General features: G+C 43.1%; 1 protein-coding gene across 4 annotated transcripts in view; it reads left to right on the plus strand.

Annotated features, from left to right (window-relative positions):
• Aplp2 (amyloid beta precursor like protein 2) overlaps positions 1-20,043 on the plus strand; it is a 71,299-nt gene that overhangs the window by 49,632 nt on the left and 1,624 nt on the right. For 2 of the 4 annotated variants that reach the window (XM_048343614.1, XM_048343612.1), the window contains 10 exons: positions 1,599-1,729; positions 2,435-2,509; positions 4,849-5,007; positions 6,247-6,375; positions 9,856-9,955; positions 12,022-12,174; positions 13,982-14,017; positions 17,620-17,705; positions 18,473-18,547; positions 18,896-19,051. In XM_048343614.1, coding sequence (XP_048199571.1) covers positions 1,599-1,729; positions 2,435-2,509; positions 4,849-5,007; positions 6,247-6,375; positions 9,856-9,955; positions 12,022-12,174; positions 13,982-14,017; positions 17,620-17,705; positions 18,473-18,547; positions 18,896-19,051 — 1,100 coding nt within the window. The remainder of the gene's footprint in view (positions 1-1,598; positions 1,730-2,434; positions 2,510-4,848; positions 5,008-6,246; positions 6,376-9,855; positions 9,956-12,021; positions 12,175-13,981; positions 14,018-17,619; positions 17,706-18,472; positions 18,548-18,895; positions 19,052-20,043) is intronic. The other 2 variants (XM_048343615.1, XM_048343613.1) reach the window with 1 other exon arrangement.

Consider the following 20,043-nt stretch of genomic DNA (forward strand, 5'->3'; position numbering starts at 1 on the left):
TTTCTATTACAGGCATGTATCGTGGACCCTGTGCATATTGGCGCTGATAGAGTTGAAATTCTCCTTTACTGAGCTTAGAGTTTCTTAGAGAACGTAATTTTGCTAAATGATAGGGTCTAATTCAGTTCATCTGAAAGTTGGATATCAAGATCCTTATAAACTTACATAGGGCTCACACACTCTTTAGATTTTAGTTGTAGAGACTGGGAATATGGCTTAGTGGCAAGAGTGCTTGCCTTGTATACATGAAGCCCTGGGTTTGATTCCTCAGCACAACATATATAGATAGATAAGGCCAGGAGTGGTGCTGTGGCTCAAGTGGTAGAGTGCTAGACTTGAGCAAAAGGAAGCCAGGGACAGTGCTCAGGCCCTGAGTCCAAGCCCCAGGACTGCCCCCCCCCCAAAAAAAGATTTTAGTTGTAGCTTTTAAGCTAATTAAATGAAAGGGAACAAAGCAGAAATCTTCTGATAGAGAAACTTTTGGGTGACTGGCTAATTTCTACTTTTGTTGATCAGTTATACAATTATTTAAAGGATTAAAAATGTCCAGTTGTGGAAATTAGGTGGATTTGTTTCTAAGTTTAAATATAGTTGAATCTTGGTGTTTGCTTTCTGCTTAGCTGCCAAAATTGTCCTCATATACTGAGTAAATATACATCATTCCTCCCCTGTTTGGGAAATCTCTGGTGAATCAAATTACTAATAAGTGTCTCCATGGGTCTTTCTTGAAAAATGACTGAGTAAACCTTCCCTCTCTCTGTCCTTTCCCTTTTGGAGGGTAAATTCCATTGTGTTCATACTCAGTTGCCTGATGAGCAGTGAGGCCAGGGCTGTCCGTTCCAATGGGCTTGAGCTATGGAGAATACCTGGAGAGGTCTCTCCCACAGTGTCACAAATCAGCCATGCCCAAGGTGTCTTTACATCAGTGGAAAGATAGAAAGAAGCTCAGTTTTCCCTTCATTAGCTCTGCTATTGCAGGGGGGCGGGGGGAATGTGAATCTTTCAGTGATATTGAAGACTCAGAATTATAGATAGGATGGATTGGTCTCTATCTGGCCTACATGCAAAGAATATTTAATGAAATAGTTTTCCAAAGTAAGTTAAGACCTAAAGGTTGTAGAAGAAGAAAGGGGCCTAAGTATTAAGTTGCTTAAAAAGTGGGCACTTTATGGAAGTGCCTCCTCAGGGTCTAATTTGAGCCCCGTTTAGATGCCATTAGTAACAGAACAGTAGTTGTATTTAGGCTTTTAGAATTTTAAGCACTAAAGGGAAGGTGTAGAAGCAGCTATTTCTTTTTTCTGCTTAAGTGGAGATGCCTCTTGGGTGTTGAAGATACGGGGAGGTTGAGCTACCAATAAATTGCTATATTAGCATGGACTGACATGGTTGATGAATATTATGTAAAGAGGATTGCCCACTGTAATCCAACAAAGTGAAATCTTGGCAGACAGCAACACCCTGCCCTTTTAGCAAGCTACAAGACAAATTGAGTCCATCCTGCAGGTCCTGAGCTGAGTTTTCTTCCTAGAGCACTGTGCACTTTTAACATTATTCCTGAACCAAAAAGATAATTAATTCTCTCTGCAATTTGGTTTCAGTTCCCCCAACTCCTCTGCCAACCAATGATGTTGATGTGTATTTTGAGACTTCAGCAGATGATAATGAGCACGCTCGCTTCCAGAAGGCTAAGGAACAGCTGGAAATTCGGCATCGCAACCGAATGGACAGGGTAAACTTGCTCACTTCCTATCTTCGTGGTATTTGGTATTTGATAGCATGGTACTCTTTAATGTATGGTTGTAGAGATCCAACCCAGGGTCTATATCACTGTAATTTACAAATAGATGAATTTTATTAGCCATGAGAAAACATGAAACATAAAAACATGTTAGATGAAATAAACATATTAATACATTCTAGTATATACCATTGGGAGTGGAAGGTGATTCTGTCTTAAGCATCAGAGCAGTGGGTGCCCAGAGTGCAGCTCCCCCCTTGACTCATTCTAGATTGAAAGGAGGTTGGCACAGGAATGCCTTATGATGTCAACATATGTTGACCAGACAATCATACATCACCTTCACTGGGCTTATCCATTGGCAAGTGCTCGTTATTTTATTTTATCCATATTAGTTCTGAGAACTAGCCACTAACATCATTTTTAAATTTTATTTATTTTACGAGAGGACAAAGGCACAGAGACTTTTTAATAACTTGCCCAAGGTTATGTAGCAAGGAGGTCATGGAATTGAGGCTTTCATCTAGGGATAGCTGAGATCTAGAATCCTCTGAGCCTCACAAGGGATCATATGATCATCGGTTTCCATTTGCACAGTTTCCGCCGACATTGGATTCAGCGCCTGGCTGTATTTTTAGAAAATGAGGAAGTTGTTTCAGAGTATCATGCTGTGGTGGGTGTTTTTGACCTTTGTAGGTAAAGAAGGAATGGGAAGAGGCAGAGCTTCAAGCCAAGAATCTCCCCAAAGCAGAGAGACAGACCCTTATTCAGGTAAGATGTGTTCCCCAGGGACAAGAGACAAAACATCCAGTCTGGCCAGTTGAAAATATGGTTGGAGCCAAACTCCCAGAGAATTTGAATTTGACACCTCCTTTGAGTCAAGAGCTTAAGTTACAAGGAAGTTGTAGCTGACCTATTTTTTCTTTTTCACCTCTAGTGTTGCTCACCTATGGCAGAAGGAAACCAAACCCTCTCCCAGAGCACACCCAATTCACGCCAGGAAGTAACCTTAGCTCAGCTGCTGCTTGTTAATTCTGCTTCCTGGCAAAAGTCCTCTGTCATCTTTGTTCTTGGGCTATGACTTGTTTTTCATCAGTACTCGATTCTTTTTCTCCCCAGACTACATCAAAAGTACAAAAAAAAATTTCTAATTCAAGCTCATCTCAGACTTCATAAAAATACAACATTAAAATCATAGCAACAGGGTATATTTCTCTTCTGTAGAAGAGATTGCTAGACACACTGATAGCAAATCGTAAGATTGGTTTTGGAAAAAGTTTGGTTAACTATTACTTCCTCCTGGAATTATTGCACCTAGTTCTTCAAATGAAAATATTAATTCTTGCCGGCACTGATAGCTCATGCCTGTAATCCTATAGCTGCTACTCAGGAGACTGAGATCTGAGGATGGTGGTTTGAAGCCAGCCCAGGCAGAAAAGTCCCCATGAGACTCTTATGTCTAATTAACCACTGAAAAATGAAGTGGAGCTGTGGCTCAAAGTAGTAGAGCACTAAGCCTTGATCAAAAGAGCAACAACACCCAGGCCCTGAGTTCAAGCCCACGACTGACCAAAAGAAAACAGAAAAAGCAAGAATACTAATTCTTTTCTGAAGAAGACCTTTTCTTTATTTGTCACCTAAAAAATCTGAATGGATGTTGTGCAGGGAAATTTACTTCTCTATCACGAGTCCCTAAGCTCTACTTCGCAGATTACTTGCCTTTTACAATTTGCATTATGTTATGTTGTGTTATATTTTCTTTTTTTGTGCCAGTCCTAGAGCTTGAACTCAGGGCCTGGGCTCTGTCCCTGAGCCTGTCTGTGATTAAGGCTAATGCTCTCCCACTTGAGCCACAGCACCACTTCTGGGTTTTTCTGTTTATGTGGTACTGAGGAATTGAACCCAGGGCTTCATGCATGCTAGGCAAGCACTCTACCACTAGGCCATATTCCCAGCCCTATATTTTATTTTTTTAGTACTAGAAATTGAACTCGGTCTGAGTTTACTTGGCCAGCACGAGCACTCTTTTTGTATTATGCCTTCTCCTATGGTTTTTTAATTTGTCAAATGGGGTCTTTTACTATCTCTGGGGTTGTATCAAACTGGATTTTTCTACCTCTATTTCTTGAGTATCTGGGACCATAGACTTTTTTGTTGTCCATCGTGGGGCTTGAACTCTGAGCCTGGGAGCTGTCCCTGAGCTCTTCAGCTCAAGGCTAGTGCTCTACCACTTGAGCCACAGCGCCACTTTCAGCTTTCTGATGGTTAATTGGAGATAAGAGTCTCAGGAGTTTCTGCCCAGGCTGGCTTTGAACTGTGATCCTCAGATCTCAGCCTCTTGAATAGCTACAGATGTTAGCCACTGGGGCCCAGCCTGCCGCAGACTTTTTTGATACAGGATTTCAGTAATACAGTGATACAGGATTTTAGCTTTGGCTCTCCTCAAACCACAATCCTGTCTGCCTCCTCAGTAACTCAGACCTTCACAACTTTTAACACGATTCCGTGTAACCTATCACATTTTACTGGACTGTGTTTCATTATGCCTCATCTATTAGCACTTATTTTGGGGCTGGCACCTTGCTTATAGCATAGAAAGGACAGTATTTCATTTATCTTTTTTTTTTTTTTTTGGCCAATCCTGGGGCTTGGACTCAGGGCCTGAACACTGTCCCTGGCTTCTTTTTGCTCAAGGCTAGCACTCTGCCACTTGAGCCACAGCGCCACTTCTGGCCATTTTCTGTATATGTGGTGCTGGGGAATTGAACCCAGGGCCTCATGTATACGAGGCAAGCACTCTTGCCACTAGGCCATATCCCCAGCCCACAGTATTTCATTTATTGTAATATACATTGAAAACCCAGGCACTGAGTTTGGGAAATGATAAAGAGTTCTTTTCACACTGAGATGTAAGTGGTTTTTCTAGTGTAAGGAAGTACTGATCCTGATAGAAATCAGGTAAAGCACACCTTCATCCCTCCCTGTTTCATTCTCTGAACTTGTGACTGCCTTGCACAGGCACTGGGCAAAGAGGAGTTTGGGAGAAGGGTGCTTACTTAGCTCACCCCCTCCAGCTACTATAAACCAGTGTTCTTCCTTTCTGGATGTAGCATTTCCAAGCTATGGTTAAAGCTTTAGAGAAGGAAGCTGCCAGTGAGAAGCAGCAGCTGGTAGAAACCCACCTGGCTCGAGTGGAAGCCATGCTGAATGACCGCCGACGGATGGCTCTGGAGAATTACCTGGCTGCCCTGCAGTCTGACCCACCTCGGGTGAGTTGCGACCTGAGCTCCATCATTGGTTTGTCTTCTTCAATGTGGCCTCCCCTAAGGCGATATACTTTGCAGAATCTCAATGAATGGCACACACTTTGTATGACAAATTTTGACAAAGATTGAAGGTAAGGATATTTTATTGAGAAAGATAGTTTTTTTTGTTACTTGGTAGCCTAAAAAAGCTTCAGGGATATAACTTTCATAGCTAAGCTTTGTGGGGTTTTTTTTTTTTTTTTCCATTTTTGGTGCTGCTGGTCCTAGGGCTTGAAGTCAGGCCCTGGATGCTGTCCCTGAGCTTGTTTACTCAAGGCTGGTGCTCTACCACTTGAGCCACAGCTCTAGTACTAGCTTTTTTTTTTTTTTTTTTTTTTTTGGCCAGTCCTGGGGCTTGGACTCAGGGCCTGAGCACTGTCCCTGGCTTCTTCTTGCTCAAGGCTAGCACTCTGCCACTTGAGCCACAGCGCCACTTCTGGCCATTTTCTGTATATGTGGTGCTGGGGAATCAAACCCAGGGCCTCATGTATACGAGGCAGGCACTCTTGCCACTAGGCCATATCCCCAGCCCTAGTACTAGCTTTTTTGATAGCTAGTAAGAGCTAAGACTCTCCAAGGTTTGCCTGCCCTGGCTGGCTTTGGGCCATGATCCTCAGATCTCAGCCTCCTGAGTAACTAGTATTATAAGCATGAGAGACCAGTGCCTGACTAAGCTTTACATTCTTTTTTTAAAAATTATTGTTATTAAGGTGTTACACAGCAGGGTTAATAAGTCTGGTAATAAGCACTTTTTTCTGAACAACTTTAAAGTTTTTTATTATTATTAAAGTGATATACAGAGTGGTTACGATCATTACATAAGTAAGGTCAAGAGTACATTTCTTCTTGGACAATGTCACCCCTTCCTTTGCTTTCCCCCTCCCATCTGTAGCTTTACTTTTTTTTTTTTCCCTTTGGCCAATCCAGGGGCTTGGACTCAGGGTCTGAGCACTGTTCTTTTTTTTTTTTTTTGCTCAAGGCTAGCACTCTGCCACTTGAGCCACAGCGCCACTTCTGGCTGTTCTCTGTATATGTGGTGCTTGGGGAATTGAACCTAGGGCTTCATGTATGGAAGGCAAGCACTCTTGCCACTAGGTCATATCCCCAGCCCAGCTTTACATTCTTGAATGAACTTTTAATCTCTTGTTTTCCTTACCTATTGGAATTCTCTGGGTGTCATACAACTGTTGCTCTCTCTTGCAGCCTCATCGCATTCTCCAAGCCTTGCGGCGTTATGTCCGTGCTGAGAACAAAGATCGCCTGCACACCATTCGTCATTACCAGCACGTGTTGGCTGTTGACCCAGAGAAGGCGGCACAGATGAAATCCCAGGTACACTGTGGACACAGAACTCGCTGCCTCCTGAGTATTTCCACTGGGGCATCTGCCTATGCTCATGACAGGGAGCACTGTTCCTTATGCTTGTTATTTGTCCCTGAACATCGTCTTTGATTTCTAAAGATATTTGGTACATGATGGGTTTTTGGTTAGTTTAATTTATTTTCTATACTTTATATTGTTTGGTATATAAACAGTTGCTGAAAACAATTGTCTATTACGATTGTATGGAATAGGAAGAAAGTTCCAGAGTATCTCTAGGAAGATAGCTAGAAAAATGGGTCTTGTCAGGGACTAGTTAGGCTTTTCTCAGGTCTTGATTAAAAAATGACTAAACAAAACCTCTGGATAGCCTCTTAATAATAACAATAAAAAAAAAAATTCAAGCTGAGCCTGGGGATATAGCCTAGTGGCAAGAGTGCCTGCCTCGGATAAATGAGGCCCTAGGTTCGATTCCCCAGCACCACATATACAGAAAACGGCCAGAAGCGGCGCTGTGGCTCAAGTGGCAGAGTGCTAGCCTTGAGCGGGAAGAAGCCAGGGACAGTGCTCAGGCCCTGAGTCCAAGGCCCAGGACTGGCCAAAAAAAAAAAATTCAAGCTGAATACTGGTGGCTCACACCTATAATCCTAGCTACTCAGAGGGCTGAGATGTGAGGACTGCGGTTCAAAGCCAGCCCTGGCAGGACATTCTGAGACTCTTATCTCCATCCAATATACTACTCAGAAAAAAATAGAAGTGGTGTTGTGGCCAAGTGGTAGAGCGTTAACCTTGAGCACAGAGACAGGGGCAGAGCGCAGGCCCTGAGTAAAAGCCCCAGGACCAGCCAAAGAAAAAATTTGTAAGGAAAACTAAACTTTAAAAAAATTCACATTTTCTTATCTTTTAAACCAAAAAGATTCACATTTTCTTATCTTTTTGTTAGCAAATTAGGTTATTGTGTTGTATTTAAGGAAACATAACCAGTGAAATAGTGTTGATTTTGTTTGTGTGTTTGTATTATTGGGGATCAAACTTAAGATTTCATCAGGCTAGCAAATGCTCTGTAATTGAGCTCTACTCTTCATCCCTGGCCCTGATCAGTATATTAAACAAGTGATTAGAGACTCTGCATAAAAGAGCTGAAGCTGCCATACAGGAGTAGAAATCTCAAGAGAGACCTAACTCTCCTGTGAGCTGTCTGCTAATCAACCTTTAATTCTAACAGAGCAGAGCCACTGAATTAGATTTTTTTTGCCTAATTCCTGTTCTGTGATTTGAACACTAGATAGAACTAAGATACTCTACCTATTATAACTCGAATATCCCTTATCCAAAATGTTTGAGACCAGAGTATCTCTGAATTAGGGTCTTTTCTTCAATTTTGGAAATGTTCACCATACACATAGTGAGGTATCCTAAATTCAAACTCAAGTTTATGCATCGTTTATGTTATACACATTGTCTAAAAATAATTTTATGCAATATTTTTGGAGTGTTTGTGCTTTTGACTCTGATCTTCCCAAGTGCTTGTGTAATTTTTCACTGCATCTTGTCCAGGATTGAATGAATGTTACACTTTTGGGGGACATTTCTGGTTTTGGATTATAGGTGCTCAGCCTGTATACTTTTGGCCATATTTGCTTGCCTGAAATATGAGTGAAATTGCTTTTATCCGTCATGCTCTATAGGTATTGTAAAGGCAGCAATTTCCAATATTTCACCTTTCCTCAGTGGGTATAAGAAGCACCTGCTCTCAAGCTGCTTCTTAATTCATCTGAGGAAGTATAACACATGCTGAGACTGTGGGTAGTTCCATTTGCATTTTTCTTTCCCCTAGGCATTCACTCTTGTGCTTTTCCATCAATTTACTTGATTGACAGAATGGCAAATATGAAATTAAATTGCTTTCATCCTTGCTTTTAAAGGTCAGAGGCATATCAATCTACAGTAAAAGCATCTTTACATTTAACTTTTTTTTTTCTTTCATTTTGACCCTTCATGTTAATGGCTTTCAGCCCACACAATTAGTCCATTGGCTTTAAGCACCCTCTTTAGGAGAGACTCAGTAATTGCAAGTCACTAGGCAGAGAGCTTAGCTTTAGAGTAAACTGCAGAGCTTAGCTTGTGTAGACCCACAACATGCCTTGTCATGTCCTTGGGGCAAGTTGCACCCTAAATGTTCTTGTGGAAGAATAGTCTTGAGCCTTTTTCTTTCAGACAAGAAGAAAGTGGTCTATAGTAGATAATTATTTTAACATTCCCTTAAAATCACAGTTTGTTGGCTTACTTCTGTAATCCTAGCTACTTGGATGGCAAAGATTGAGAGGATCACACACATTTCAAGGCCATCTTTGGTAGAAAATTTTGTGTGTGGGGGGGAATCCTGCCCCCCCCCCTCAACTAAATGCTGGGCATGATAGCATATGCCCACCATTCTACCTATATAGGAGACTGAAATTGGGAGGACTGTGGTTCTAGACTAGCCTAAGCAAAAAAAGATTCTTGAAACTTCATCTCAACAGAAGCTGGACACAGTGGTGATGAACCATCCTAGCCGCAATGGACTCCACCTATTTTAGGTAGATCCTGGTCCAGGCACTGTGCCGTCAGGAAAACAAGACCCTATCTATCTAACTCAAAAATAGCCAGAGCAAAAAGGCTGAAAAATATGCCTTATTGGTAGAGCACCTCCCTAGCAAGCTCAAGTCTCTGAGTTCAAAATCTAGTACCTCTAAAAGAAATATATCAGTTTTATACCTCGGCATGATTTTTTTCTTTTTTTTTGGTGAATAGTAATTTGGCTAAAAAGAAACTAGTTCTATTCTTCACTGTCATCATTTTAAGCAGTTGCCTTCACTAAGCAAAATCCATAAATGGTTTTGTCTTCCCACATAATTACTTTTCAGCCAGTGATTTGGGTCTGTTTTTAACCCCATATACTCTTAATAGATGGCTAAAACTGACACTTTCCCTCAGCAAAACCTTATAAGAATGTGAAGCATTTTACAATCTAGGGCTTTCAATTTAGTATATAATTGGTGGCAAGTGCTTTGTGTGAAAATCAAGCCAATACCAGGCTAGGAAATATTTTCTAAATTAAATTTTCTTTCTTTTCCCCCTCGGTTGATTTTTTTTAAGTTTTTTTTATTATTAAAGTGATGTACAGAGGGGTTTATCGTTTCATAAGTCATGAAATGAGTACATTTGGGAGGCGGCAATATCACCCTAAATTTTCTTTTGATTGGTACCTTCTCTGTAGATAAATTTTCATTTAACTTAGGGGGATTATATTCTACATGACCATAAATTAAAATCTTAAATTTTAGTAGTCAGTATATGGCATTATGGATGTATTTCTTTTGGTCAGCTACTCTGCTAGTCTCTGTAGAATGTACAACCGGATGTAGTCTTTGTGGAAACCAGTGAGGCTGTCCCTCCAGGGAGTTGCTGCCTAACTTGGTTGTTCCCAGTGACATGGCTTTGTGCTTTCAGGTGATGACACACCTCCATGTGATAGAAGAAAGAAGGAATCAAAGCCTCTCTCTGCTCTACAAAGTTCCCTTTGTAGCCCAAGAAATTCAGGAGGAAATTGGTGGGTATTGACTGTATCAAGGCCTGGTGGGATTCCTTGCTAAGGCTCAGGAGTGATGGGCTAGGGCAAGATGAGAAAAATAAGAGCCAAAACCAGGCCGGTGAGGTATGGAGCACGCCATGGTTTCTGAGATCTATACTCCACTGGAGCTTACATGAATGACAGTGTTAAGGAGTCACCAAGGGCAAATGTACTGGCCAGAAGCCACAGGAACCACTGGTTTTGTTGACCTTCACTCTTGTTAGCAGAAGAATCTAGGGTATGAAATTGTAGGAGCCTGGGAAGTTTCCTGTTAGCACTCCACTCTGTAATTGCTGGTGTATTTACACACATTCCGACCTCATTTCCACCTCCCACTGTTCTTCATTTATTCAGCAAGATTTATTATGTTTATCACTGTGTGTCCCAGAATACAATGCAACAGAGTGGGCATTGTGTGCTAGAGTTCTCATAGGAGAGAACCAGATAGGAAAGCGGATGGTTCTAAGTGCTTGATGGAGCTCTACAACCAGGGAACGATGATGGGGAGTTGAAATCAAGCGTGGCTCAGTCTAGCTAGAACACAGCAAGTAGAAAGTAGCTCATAAGAGAAAGTCAGAGTCCAGATCAAGAAAATTGTACTTGGTTAAGTAAAATCTAGGCATCAGATAATGGGAAACAATGGGATAATTCTCAGATAATGGCAAACTGGTAGAGGGCTTTAAGCTTGGGTTATACTTTAAAAACAAACAGAACTTTAAAAAAAAAAGAAAAGAAACATTCAGCTACCACATGGAGAGCCGATTAAAGTTATAAACTAACTAGGGAGTGATTCTAAAAATCCAGGGGAAAAGTAGTGGTGGTATTGGGTGCTAAGATTGTGAAAGAAGAGATCAAAGATGTCTTTGGGATGTGATCATGAGGACTAGGGTACAGGTGAGTGGGGGGAAAACACCAAGGAATAACATGGATGGCTTTGGCACGGTGTTTACTGAAGTAGGGAGGAAAGGATGGGGTTCTCTGTATGGTCTAAAGTGGGAAGTTCTGCTGGACATCAAGCAGAGATCTAAGGGAGGCTATCAGATAAAGCAATATTTGGGTAGTTGCCATAAGTTACCTAAGAGTTATGGTAAACATGATTTTTTTTTTTTTTTTTTTTTGCCAGTCCTGGGGCTTGGACTCAGGGCCTGAGCACTGTCCCTGGCTTCTTTTTGCTCAAGGCTAGCACTCTGCCACTTGAGCCACAGCGCTACTTCTGGCCGTTTTCTGTATATGTGGTGCTGGGGAATCGAACCCAGGGCTTCATGTATATGAGGCAAGCACTCTTGCCACTAGGTCATATCCCTAGCCCCTAAACAGATGATTTTTAAACTGCCATTGGAGAAGTAGGCCAAAGTCTATGGAATTCCAGTTTCATAAAGTGGCTAAGTCTATCGCAATGAACAATAGTGTAAGTGCTGTATTAACCATAGCCTACATATTGTAGGCTAAATTTTGCTGGGAGCAGAGATTTTACTATAAACAAAAAGAAATGAATCTGAAAGGTGTTGGGCACCTTTAATTGTTATACAGTGCATCAGAACACCACACTACACTTTAAACACGTGAAAACTTTTAATTGGACAAACTGACATAGGAGGGGAGTACTGAACCAGAAGGTGGGGAAGAGGGAGGAAGGGATCCTCAGCTGGACCATGCCATCTCCCTGCTATGGCTCTGTGGTACTAATGGTCTTTGATGGGCCGCACACCTGTAATCCTAGCTGTTCAGGAGGCTGAGATCTGAGGATCACAGTTCAAAACCAGCCTGGGCAGGAAAGTCCATGAGATTCTTACCCCCAATTAACCACCAAAAAGCTGGAAGTGGAGGGGTGGCTCAAGTTAATAGAGTGCTAGCCTTGAGCAAAAAGGTTCAGGGACAGCTCCCAAGCCCTGAGTTCAAGCCCCAGAACGAGTGGAGTTAGAAGTGGTCAAGTGGGCAGTAGGCCAGTGAGCACTCAGCAGATACTGAGCTGTGAGTGACAGGCTGCTACTCCTGTGCAGAGACACCAAGTCCTGAAAACTTTTCTTTGTCCTGTCTTCTGTCAGATGAGCTCCTTCAGGAACAGCGAGCAGACATGGACCAGTTCACTGCCTCCATCTCAGAGAGCCCTGTGGACGTTCGGGTGAGCTCTGAGGAGAGTGACGAGATCCCGCCGTTCCACCCCTTCCATCCCTTCCTGCCCTTACCTGAGAATGAAGGTGTGTATGATCTTCAGTAGCACTTCTTGGCAGTGGGGTAAGGTAGAATGGAATTCAAAAATTGGAGTTTAAATAAATTTTTTTTTAATCAAGCTGAGTTGGGGAGGTTGGGTTCCTATGAGAGACAGGGGAAGGGAGGCTGGATTTCCTTAATCATCTGCTCTATCCTGGGTCTTATCAGGTAGGTGACTTTACGATCACTGGAAGTCCCCCCACATTTTCCAGATGGATTGCTTCAAGGCCACTGCTCTTCTTGTTTGTGTGATGGCCCTTACACTTGGGAGTCACATTGCAGGTTAAATAGGACCTTTGTGTTGTACTATGCCATTACCTTTACATAACAGTCTTAGGAGGTAGATAGATAATGGAGGGACTGAGGATGTGCCTGGTCTGGCTCAAGCTCACATCTCTGATATGGTGAGTAACTTTAACCTTTGGTTCCCAGTCAGGCATGCTTTCCCTGTTCTCTTGCTGGTTCAGCCTCTAAAAGTATCTTTAAAAACCATGAGATGGCACTAGAAATAAAGAAGCTGGTTCCCTGAAAACAGTATGTGTAATCAGATTCTATTTACTGCTGCTGCTGCTGCTATTACTGGTGATGATAAAAATGGCCAACATTCCCAGCGCTGGTGGCTTACACCTACAATCCTAGCTACTTAGCTACTCTCAAGAGGCTGAGGATCATGGTTTGAAGCCAGCTTAGGCATAAAAATCCCCAAGAACTCTTATCTCCAATTAACCACTCAAAAACCAGAAGTGGTGCTGTGGCTCCAAGTGCTAGCCTTGAGCACAGGGAGGCTCGAGGACAGCGCCCAGGCCCTGAGTTCAAGTCCCACAGATGACCAAAAAAACCTACAAATGGCCCACAACTATAGAGGGAGCCCTGACAATGTGCTACCTTTAGGTAAGCATTCAGTTACTCTCCAGAATAACTCTCTCAGGTAGATACTCTGGTGAGTCTTGGGCTTAAACAGGTCACTGACTTGCCTAGGGTCAAATATAGCTTAGTTTGTAGGTGGAGAGCCAGGATTTGAACTGAAGTTGAGAGTGTCCTGCAGTCCTTGCGATGCTGTCTCACACCTGTGGCCAGAGATAGTGCTGGGACAGAGGCCTAGGGCTGCGTGCATTTCCTTCCAGAAATGTCCTCTAGCTGGGCACTGGTAGCCAGAAGCGGCACTGTGGCTCAAGTGGTAGAGTGCTAGCCTTGAGCAAAAAGGAGCCCAGCACCCAGACAGCACCCAGGCCCAGAGTTCAAGCCCCCAAGGATTGTCAAGAAAAGAAGCATTAGACTCAGTGCAGTAAATGACCTTGCAGTAATAAACAGGAACTGAGAGAGCCCCATGGATGAAGACCCATCACCCGAGTATTCCTAATCCTGATCTTACAAGTCTCAGCTCTGAGGGGCTGGAAGGTGGCCATGCGTGAACAGCTCTGTGCTTGTTTGGATCAGAGTATTTCAAGCATAGCTCAACTAGGTCCTTGTCAGTCTATCAGCAAACCACAATCAATACTAACTTCATGGTTTTTTCTAAGGAAAATAATTTTGTGAGCTAAGCTGAATAATTTCTCTTAAAAGGCCAGAATGAGACCTACTACTCTTCTCCCACCAAGGATACTTTCTGTAATATGCTCTGCCTCTTAGGGATAGTTTGTTTATGGGACATTTCAGGCATGGTTTTTAAGGGGGGGGGAATGCCGCATTCACACTGTAGAGAAATTCTAAGTCAAGAATTTTCAAGGAAGCTATTTTCTTTCTTAATCTACTTTTGTGCTTTTTTTTTTTTTAATTGTTTTCCTTTCTGCTTAGACACTCAGCCGGAATTGTACCACCCAATGAAAAAAGGTTGGTTTGTCAAAGATGTTTCCTTTAAGACCTCCATTCCTTTTCACTTCCCCAGTGTGTTAGAAGTTTTCATTTTCTGTTTCATATCATCATCTGACCTTTCCACTTCATGTCAGAGTAGTGCCCCCTCTGTGTTGCTAACCTGCTTACCTGGCTGTTCACACTTGGTGGTATTGGTTATCCTCCTGGAATGTCCCAGCCTAAACAGATGCTTTCCTAGATCTTTGTAATCTGGGTAGATTTAAAACATACATACATACATACATACATACATACATACATATGTGTATATACACACACACACATACTCTGTTTAAGTGACTGTAGAATTGCTCATCTGTAAAAGACCATGTCTAATTTATAGCCAAGCAGAGTGTCTTTGCCTACTCTTTTTTCTCTCCTGTTCCACTTACCTCTTTTCCCTAGTTTTACCTGTCCTTGCCTTCTGTACCTTTGGTCTCAAGACCCCTGAGTTGTAGCACTCTTTAAATATGAGAGGCCAACGGATGGATCCAGTGGGGATGGGTGAACTCTTGGTGTAGTCTCCAGTTTTCAAAGCCAGTACTATGTGTGCTATCAAAAGTACTGTGCGCTAAGCGTGTTGTGTGATTCTGTCTAACCCACTGAACATCCTGCAAGGCAGGGGTTTTACTTGATTCCATAGATTAGGGGGTTGAAAAATCCTCCACTTCTCTGACTTGTTTCATGTTCGTGAGTTTAAGGAGTACCAGAGATCTTTTTCTTTCTTTGTGTGTGTGCGCGCGTGCATTCGCCAGTCTTGGGGCTTGAACTCAGGACCTGGGCACTGTCTCTGAGCTTGTTTTGCTCAAGGCTAGTGCCCTACCACTTAAGCCACAATATTCCACTTCTGGCTTTTTGGTGATTAATTGAAGATAGTTTCATGAACTTTCCTACCTGAGCTGGTTTCAAACTTTGATCCGCAGGTCTCAGCATCCTGAGTAGCTAGGATTACAGGCATGAGCCACTGGCACCTGGCCTAGTACCTATCATTGTTAGTGTACTTTATGAACTCTTTTGGATTTGACACATTGAATATGGATGGATCAAGTTGTGTTCTCTGGCTCAGAATTTGGTTTATGCCACAGTTCCTTCTCAAAATACAAAAGTGATTGAAACCTTCCTTCCTTCCTTGTCAGTGCTTTGCTTTGTTCTCCTTGGGTTTGCCTCTGCCTGCAGGTCATGTGCTCGCTTTCCTCTCCCACATCTTGTAGATTTACACTTCATGCTGAAATGTCTAGCTCAGGATGTAGCTCGGCAGGAGAGCATTTGCCTGGCATGGGTAAGACCCTCAGTTTTATACCTCACCACCACAAAAGAAAAGATGTTTCTGGAAATTTAACTGACTCTTGCTTTCATACTTATGTATTGGGACAATTTAGTAGTTAGGCACTTTTGGTCTTTCAGTCATCTTTTTATGCACTTTGTAACACCAAAGTGGATTTGATCAATGTTTATGAGACATGTAGGTTTTACAACCAAAAATGTATCAGCACAGCCTGAGTAATTAGTCTTTCAATGGGTTCGTTCAGTACTATGTGATTTTTCAAAGAGGATCTTGTTCTTGTGTCCTTTCAAATGATGATGAAGAGAGAAAAATGGAAGTAGATCAGAATTAGAGTATCTTAGAGTTCCTCATAGCATCCTTTCACAGGTAATGCCCTTCCAGATTCTTCTTTCTCAAATAGCATTCAGGATTGCTGTTTCTCTGGCGTGGTAAGACTGCAAAAGCCTGCCCTCGCTTAACCAGAATCAAATCGTGCACGTATTCTTCTTAAAGTGAAAGCTTTCAAAAACAAAAAATTGTATCACTTTGGGCTGCAATGCATTAATGAATTGGTTGGCCTGCAAGCTCAGCAACTGTGAAGCTGTTATTAATTGCTTTTGTTGTTCTGTGTTGAGAATGAGTGTAGTTATGAGCTAGGAAGCTTTTCCTGTGGCTGGGCTTCGTGTCAGTACCTTCTATGACAACCCAGGGACAGTAGCGCTGTGGTAAACTCACTGGGATCTCTTCCCTTGCAAGTTTTAAGTTACCTGAGGTTCTAAAGCTTTTAATCAGGTTATCAGATTGACCTATTTTATTTATAAAAGAGTCAGGACATAGATTTGCCTAGAACTGTATGTTTTGTTATTCGTAAGGAACTTAGGATAGCTAGATAGATATTGTAAGGGTTACGGAAAGGAGACCACCACGCAGTTCAGGCAGAAGAGAGTTTATTGGGAGAATCAAACTGCTGGGTTGCACCAGATGTAGGTGTACAGAGAGCAAGCAGTGTGTAGTGTGTAACAGCCTGACTGATGGCAGAGAGAGATTGTGTAAGGAAAAGCAAGGAGGAGGTATGGCTGAAGCAGATGGGGACGTGACCTCAGAGCCTGGGGTCCTTTTGTTGACTTTGTGAGGTGATTGACAGGTGATTAACAGTTACAGGTGATTGCTGGTTTGGGGCAGATTATTTCTGGGAAGGCTACTTGCTATCCTTGGGGGCAGGGGGCTGTTCTCCCAGGCAGACCTAACAGATACCTCATGCTTTGAAACTAAAAGAGGATTGTCTCTCCTTTGCTTTTGCTGGGTTCAATCACACTGAATGTTTGGACGCATACCATTCTAAGTGTCACGCACGAGTGATGCTGACTCAGTCCATATCTGACTTTAGAAAAAGGAGAAGTGGGCCAGACACTGGTAGCTCATGTCTGGGGGCCTGGGCAGGAAAGTCTGTGAGACTTTTAGCTCTAAATTAACCACTAGAAAACCAGAAGTGGAGCTGTTCCTTGAGCAGAAAAGCTCAGGGACTGTGCCCAGGCCCCCAAGTTCAAGCCCCAGGACCTACAGAAAAAGAAAAAAGAAAAGGAAAAGTAGTGCTATTCTTGCTCCATGTAGGGAAAAGAACCATCTACCCTGGTGTTGGAATTCTCCTGTTGATGGACTGATTTCTTGCTGCTCATTCTAGACTGGCCTTTTAGGATGCGACCATCAGGGATCTGACCAAAAAAGGGGCGTGGACCAACAGGAGACAGAGAAAGACTGTTACAAACTGATTTTAAGTGCTGCATCCTGGGAGTGTCTGAGAGGAGCCAAGGTTTAAGAGCCAAATAGGAGGACTTGAGGTGTTGGGGGAGGTATTTGAGCCAGAAAGAATTGCCTATGGTAAACGATAATATTCAAGGCACATCTGCAGCCTTGCTGGGACATGCATCCATGGGGCTATGGCATAGCTCAGTAGGATTTATTTATTGAGATAGAAGGATGCTTCCTGGGTTCCATACCATGATGACCATAGACTCCGTTTCTGTATGTCTTATAATAAATGATTCTCCCCAAGGCTTACCTTGCATTTTCCTAGTGGGTAACAAGTAAGCATTCTCTTCTCCTTCATTAAACTCATCAGCCCTCTGACAGTGTCTCTGTCATTCATCCTGTAGAGCAGCACACAAGTCCATCTGCCAACATGGGAATGCAATGGCATAGCGAATTGTGGGGAGGGATTCAGTGAGGGGCTTCCTGGCCCCTCCTCAAGCAGGAATTTCTATGCAGTTGGCCTTAGGTGGACTGTCGGGACACTTAGCTGTTATCTTTATCCACACAGGGTCTGGAGTGGGCGAGCAAGACGGGGGACTGATTGGTGCAGAGGAGAAAGTGATTAACAGCAAAAATAAAGTGGACGAAAATATGGTGAGCCTGTTTTTTTTTCTTGTACACAGTACAGTTTGTTTTGAGACTCACTAGACTGAATGGGTACTGCCTCTAGGAGCATATCTGCATGCCCATTTCCTGTTCCGCGTGCATGTCTTGTGTGCCCATTTCCTGTTCTGGATACATGTCTTGTGTACCCGTTTCCTGTTCTGGGTGCATGTCGTGTGCCCATTTCCTGTTGGGTAGAAACAGAGCTCCCCTTGTTCCCACACACTAGCTTTGCTGCTTAGCATTTGCAGATGATGGGGACTAATGAAGTCTCTTCCTGTAGAAGTACTAAATCTCTACACAGTAGGAAATATATTTGCAACTTGAATGAATCACATAGAGCCATTTTCAAGTGAAATAGAATCAAGTTGGGTTTATTTCTCAAATCCTCATGTAATCTAAACTTGTTTTCCATCACTTACATCTGTGGCTTATCTTCAGCTGAGGTTGATGTTGAACAGTAACCTCTTGCTGGTCTGTTGAATGACTTCTCCACAAGTTACCTAAAGAAAAATGCAGGTGGAAATCATCTCAGAACACCTCCCAGACCACCTCCCGTGCAGTTCTTTTGCATCAGCGTTAGCCCTTCCCCTTAGGGGTTGGGTGAGTGGATTTGGATGCATGTGACAGAACTGACTTGTTAGCCAGTGCCCTTCAGGTGTCAGCTCCCAACCACCAATGCAGTAGAGAAGAACTGATGGTATTTATATTGAATTTCCCCTCCCATGCAGTTGCTGACATTTTTGTGACTATTTCAGGTCATTGATGAGACTCTGGATGTTAAGGAAATGATTTTCAACGCTGAAAGAGTTGGAAGCCTTGAGGAAGAGCCGGTAGGTGTTTAGTTCCAGAACCTAATGTCTGTTTTCATGGTTGGTTTCCCTGTTTTCTGACCCTTCAAGTAGAAAGTGAGAGGTGTCTACTGTTCTCTGTTAACAAGGGCTCCCTCCTTCCTGCCTTCCCATACTGCTGGGTGAAAACGCTAAAATGAAAACCTCCATGGAGACTGGAGAAAGTGGCTTCCTCCCTGTATAGAGATAGTTTTCTGCAAAGCAAGATACGGTGCTTGCTACCTTGGGTTTTAGGAACCAGACTTTGAAGGTGCATGCCCATCCTTTCGTTGCCTGTCTCACAGTTGCAGGGTGGTCACTGAGACTGTTCCTGTCTGTTTCGTGATTTAGGAATCCGTGGGACCTCTGCGAGAGGACTTCAGTCTGAGCAGCAGTGCCCTTATTGGCCTGCTGGTCATTGCAGTGGCCATTGCCACGGTCATTGTCATCAGCCTGGTGATGCTGAGGAAGAGGCAGTATGGCACCATCAGTCACGGGATCGTGGAGGTGAGGAGGGACTTGCTTCTGCCTTGGCACACACTGGTGAAGGTTGAGGGCTTTCCCTGCAGTGTTAGCCCCCTGGGGAGAAGGGAGAGGTATGGAATTCAAAGATCTTAATTTCTCCAGTACTGGACATGTGGCCATCATTGATAACATGACTTAGTGGTTTTTTGTTGGTGGTGGTCGTGGGGCTTGAATTCTGGACCTGGACGCGGTCCCTGAGCTCTTCAAGAGCTCAAGGCTAGTGCTCTACCACTTTGAGCCACAGTGCCACTTCTGGTTTTCTGATAGTTAATTGGAGATAAGAGCCTCATGTGCTTTCCTGCCCTGGCTGGCTTTGAACTGTGATCCTCAAACATCAGCCACCTGAGTAGCTGGGATTACAGATGTGGCACCCTGCTTGACTTACTGTATTATTAGGTCACAGTTTTGGTAGTCAGTGTTCAAGGGGCTTTTGCCAACTTTCTGTATTTATTTGTACTTACCAGACAGCTGTAATAACATGCTTCAGCAAGTAAAGCAGTTTTCTCAAAGCATCTCTGTAGTATATCCCCCATTTTTTTTTAGTTATATTAGATATTTAATAATGAAGGACTGCCACTTGTTGGGGGGGAGGCGTGGGTGGTGTTCTACCACTGATATTCCAGCCTTTTCCCTCTTTCATGGGGGATAAAAAGCAACCGGAAATTTAGAGCCACAGCAGGGAATTTGTGCTCTGTCTTTTGCTGATTCGTAATTGGGATCATTTGCCCACTCATTTTTAGTGGGTAGTGAGAATGGTCCAATCTCTTGATTCTAGAATATGAATACAACAAGGAAAATACTTCCTTATTGGTCTGGTTTTTCTTTTCTGCTGGAACCTGGCCTCCCTGTAAAGTCTTAGAGCTGGAAAAGACCAGAAACCATCACGCCCCTCTCCTGTTGCATGACATGGGCTTCCTTCTGCCATCCCCAAAACTAAGCAGCAGAACTGCAAACCTACTTGCTTGTCGCTGAGG

Source organism: Perognathus longimembris, chromosome 3 (assembly GCF_023159225.1).
Source record: "Perognathus longimembris pacificus isolate PPM17 chromosome 3, ASM2315922v1, whole genome shotgun sequence".
NCBI lineage: Eukaryota > Metazoa > Chordata > Mammalia > Rodentia > Heteromyidae > Perognathus > Perognathus longimembris.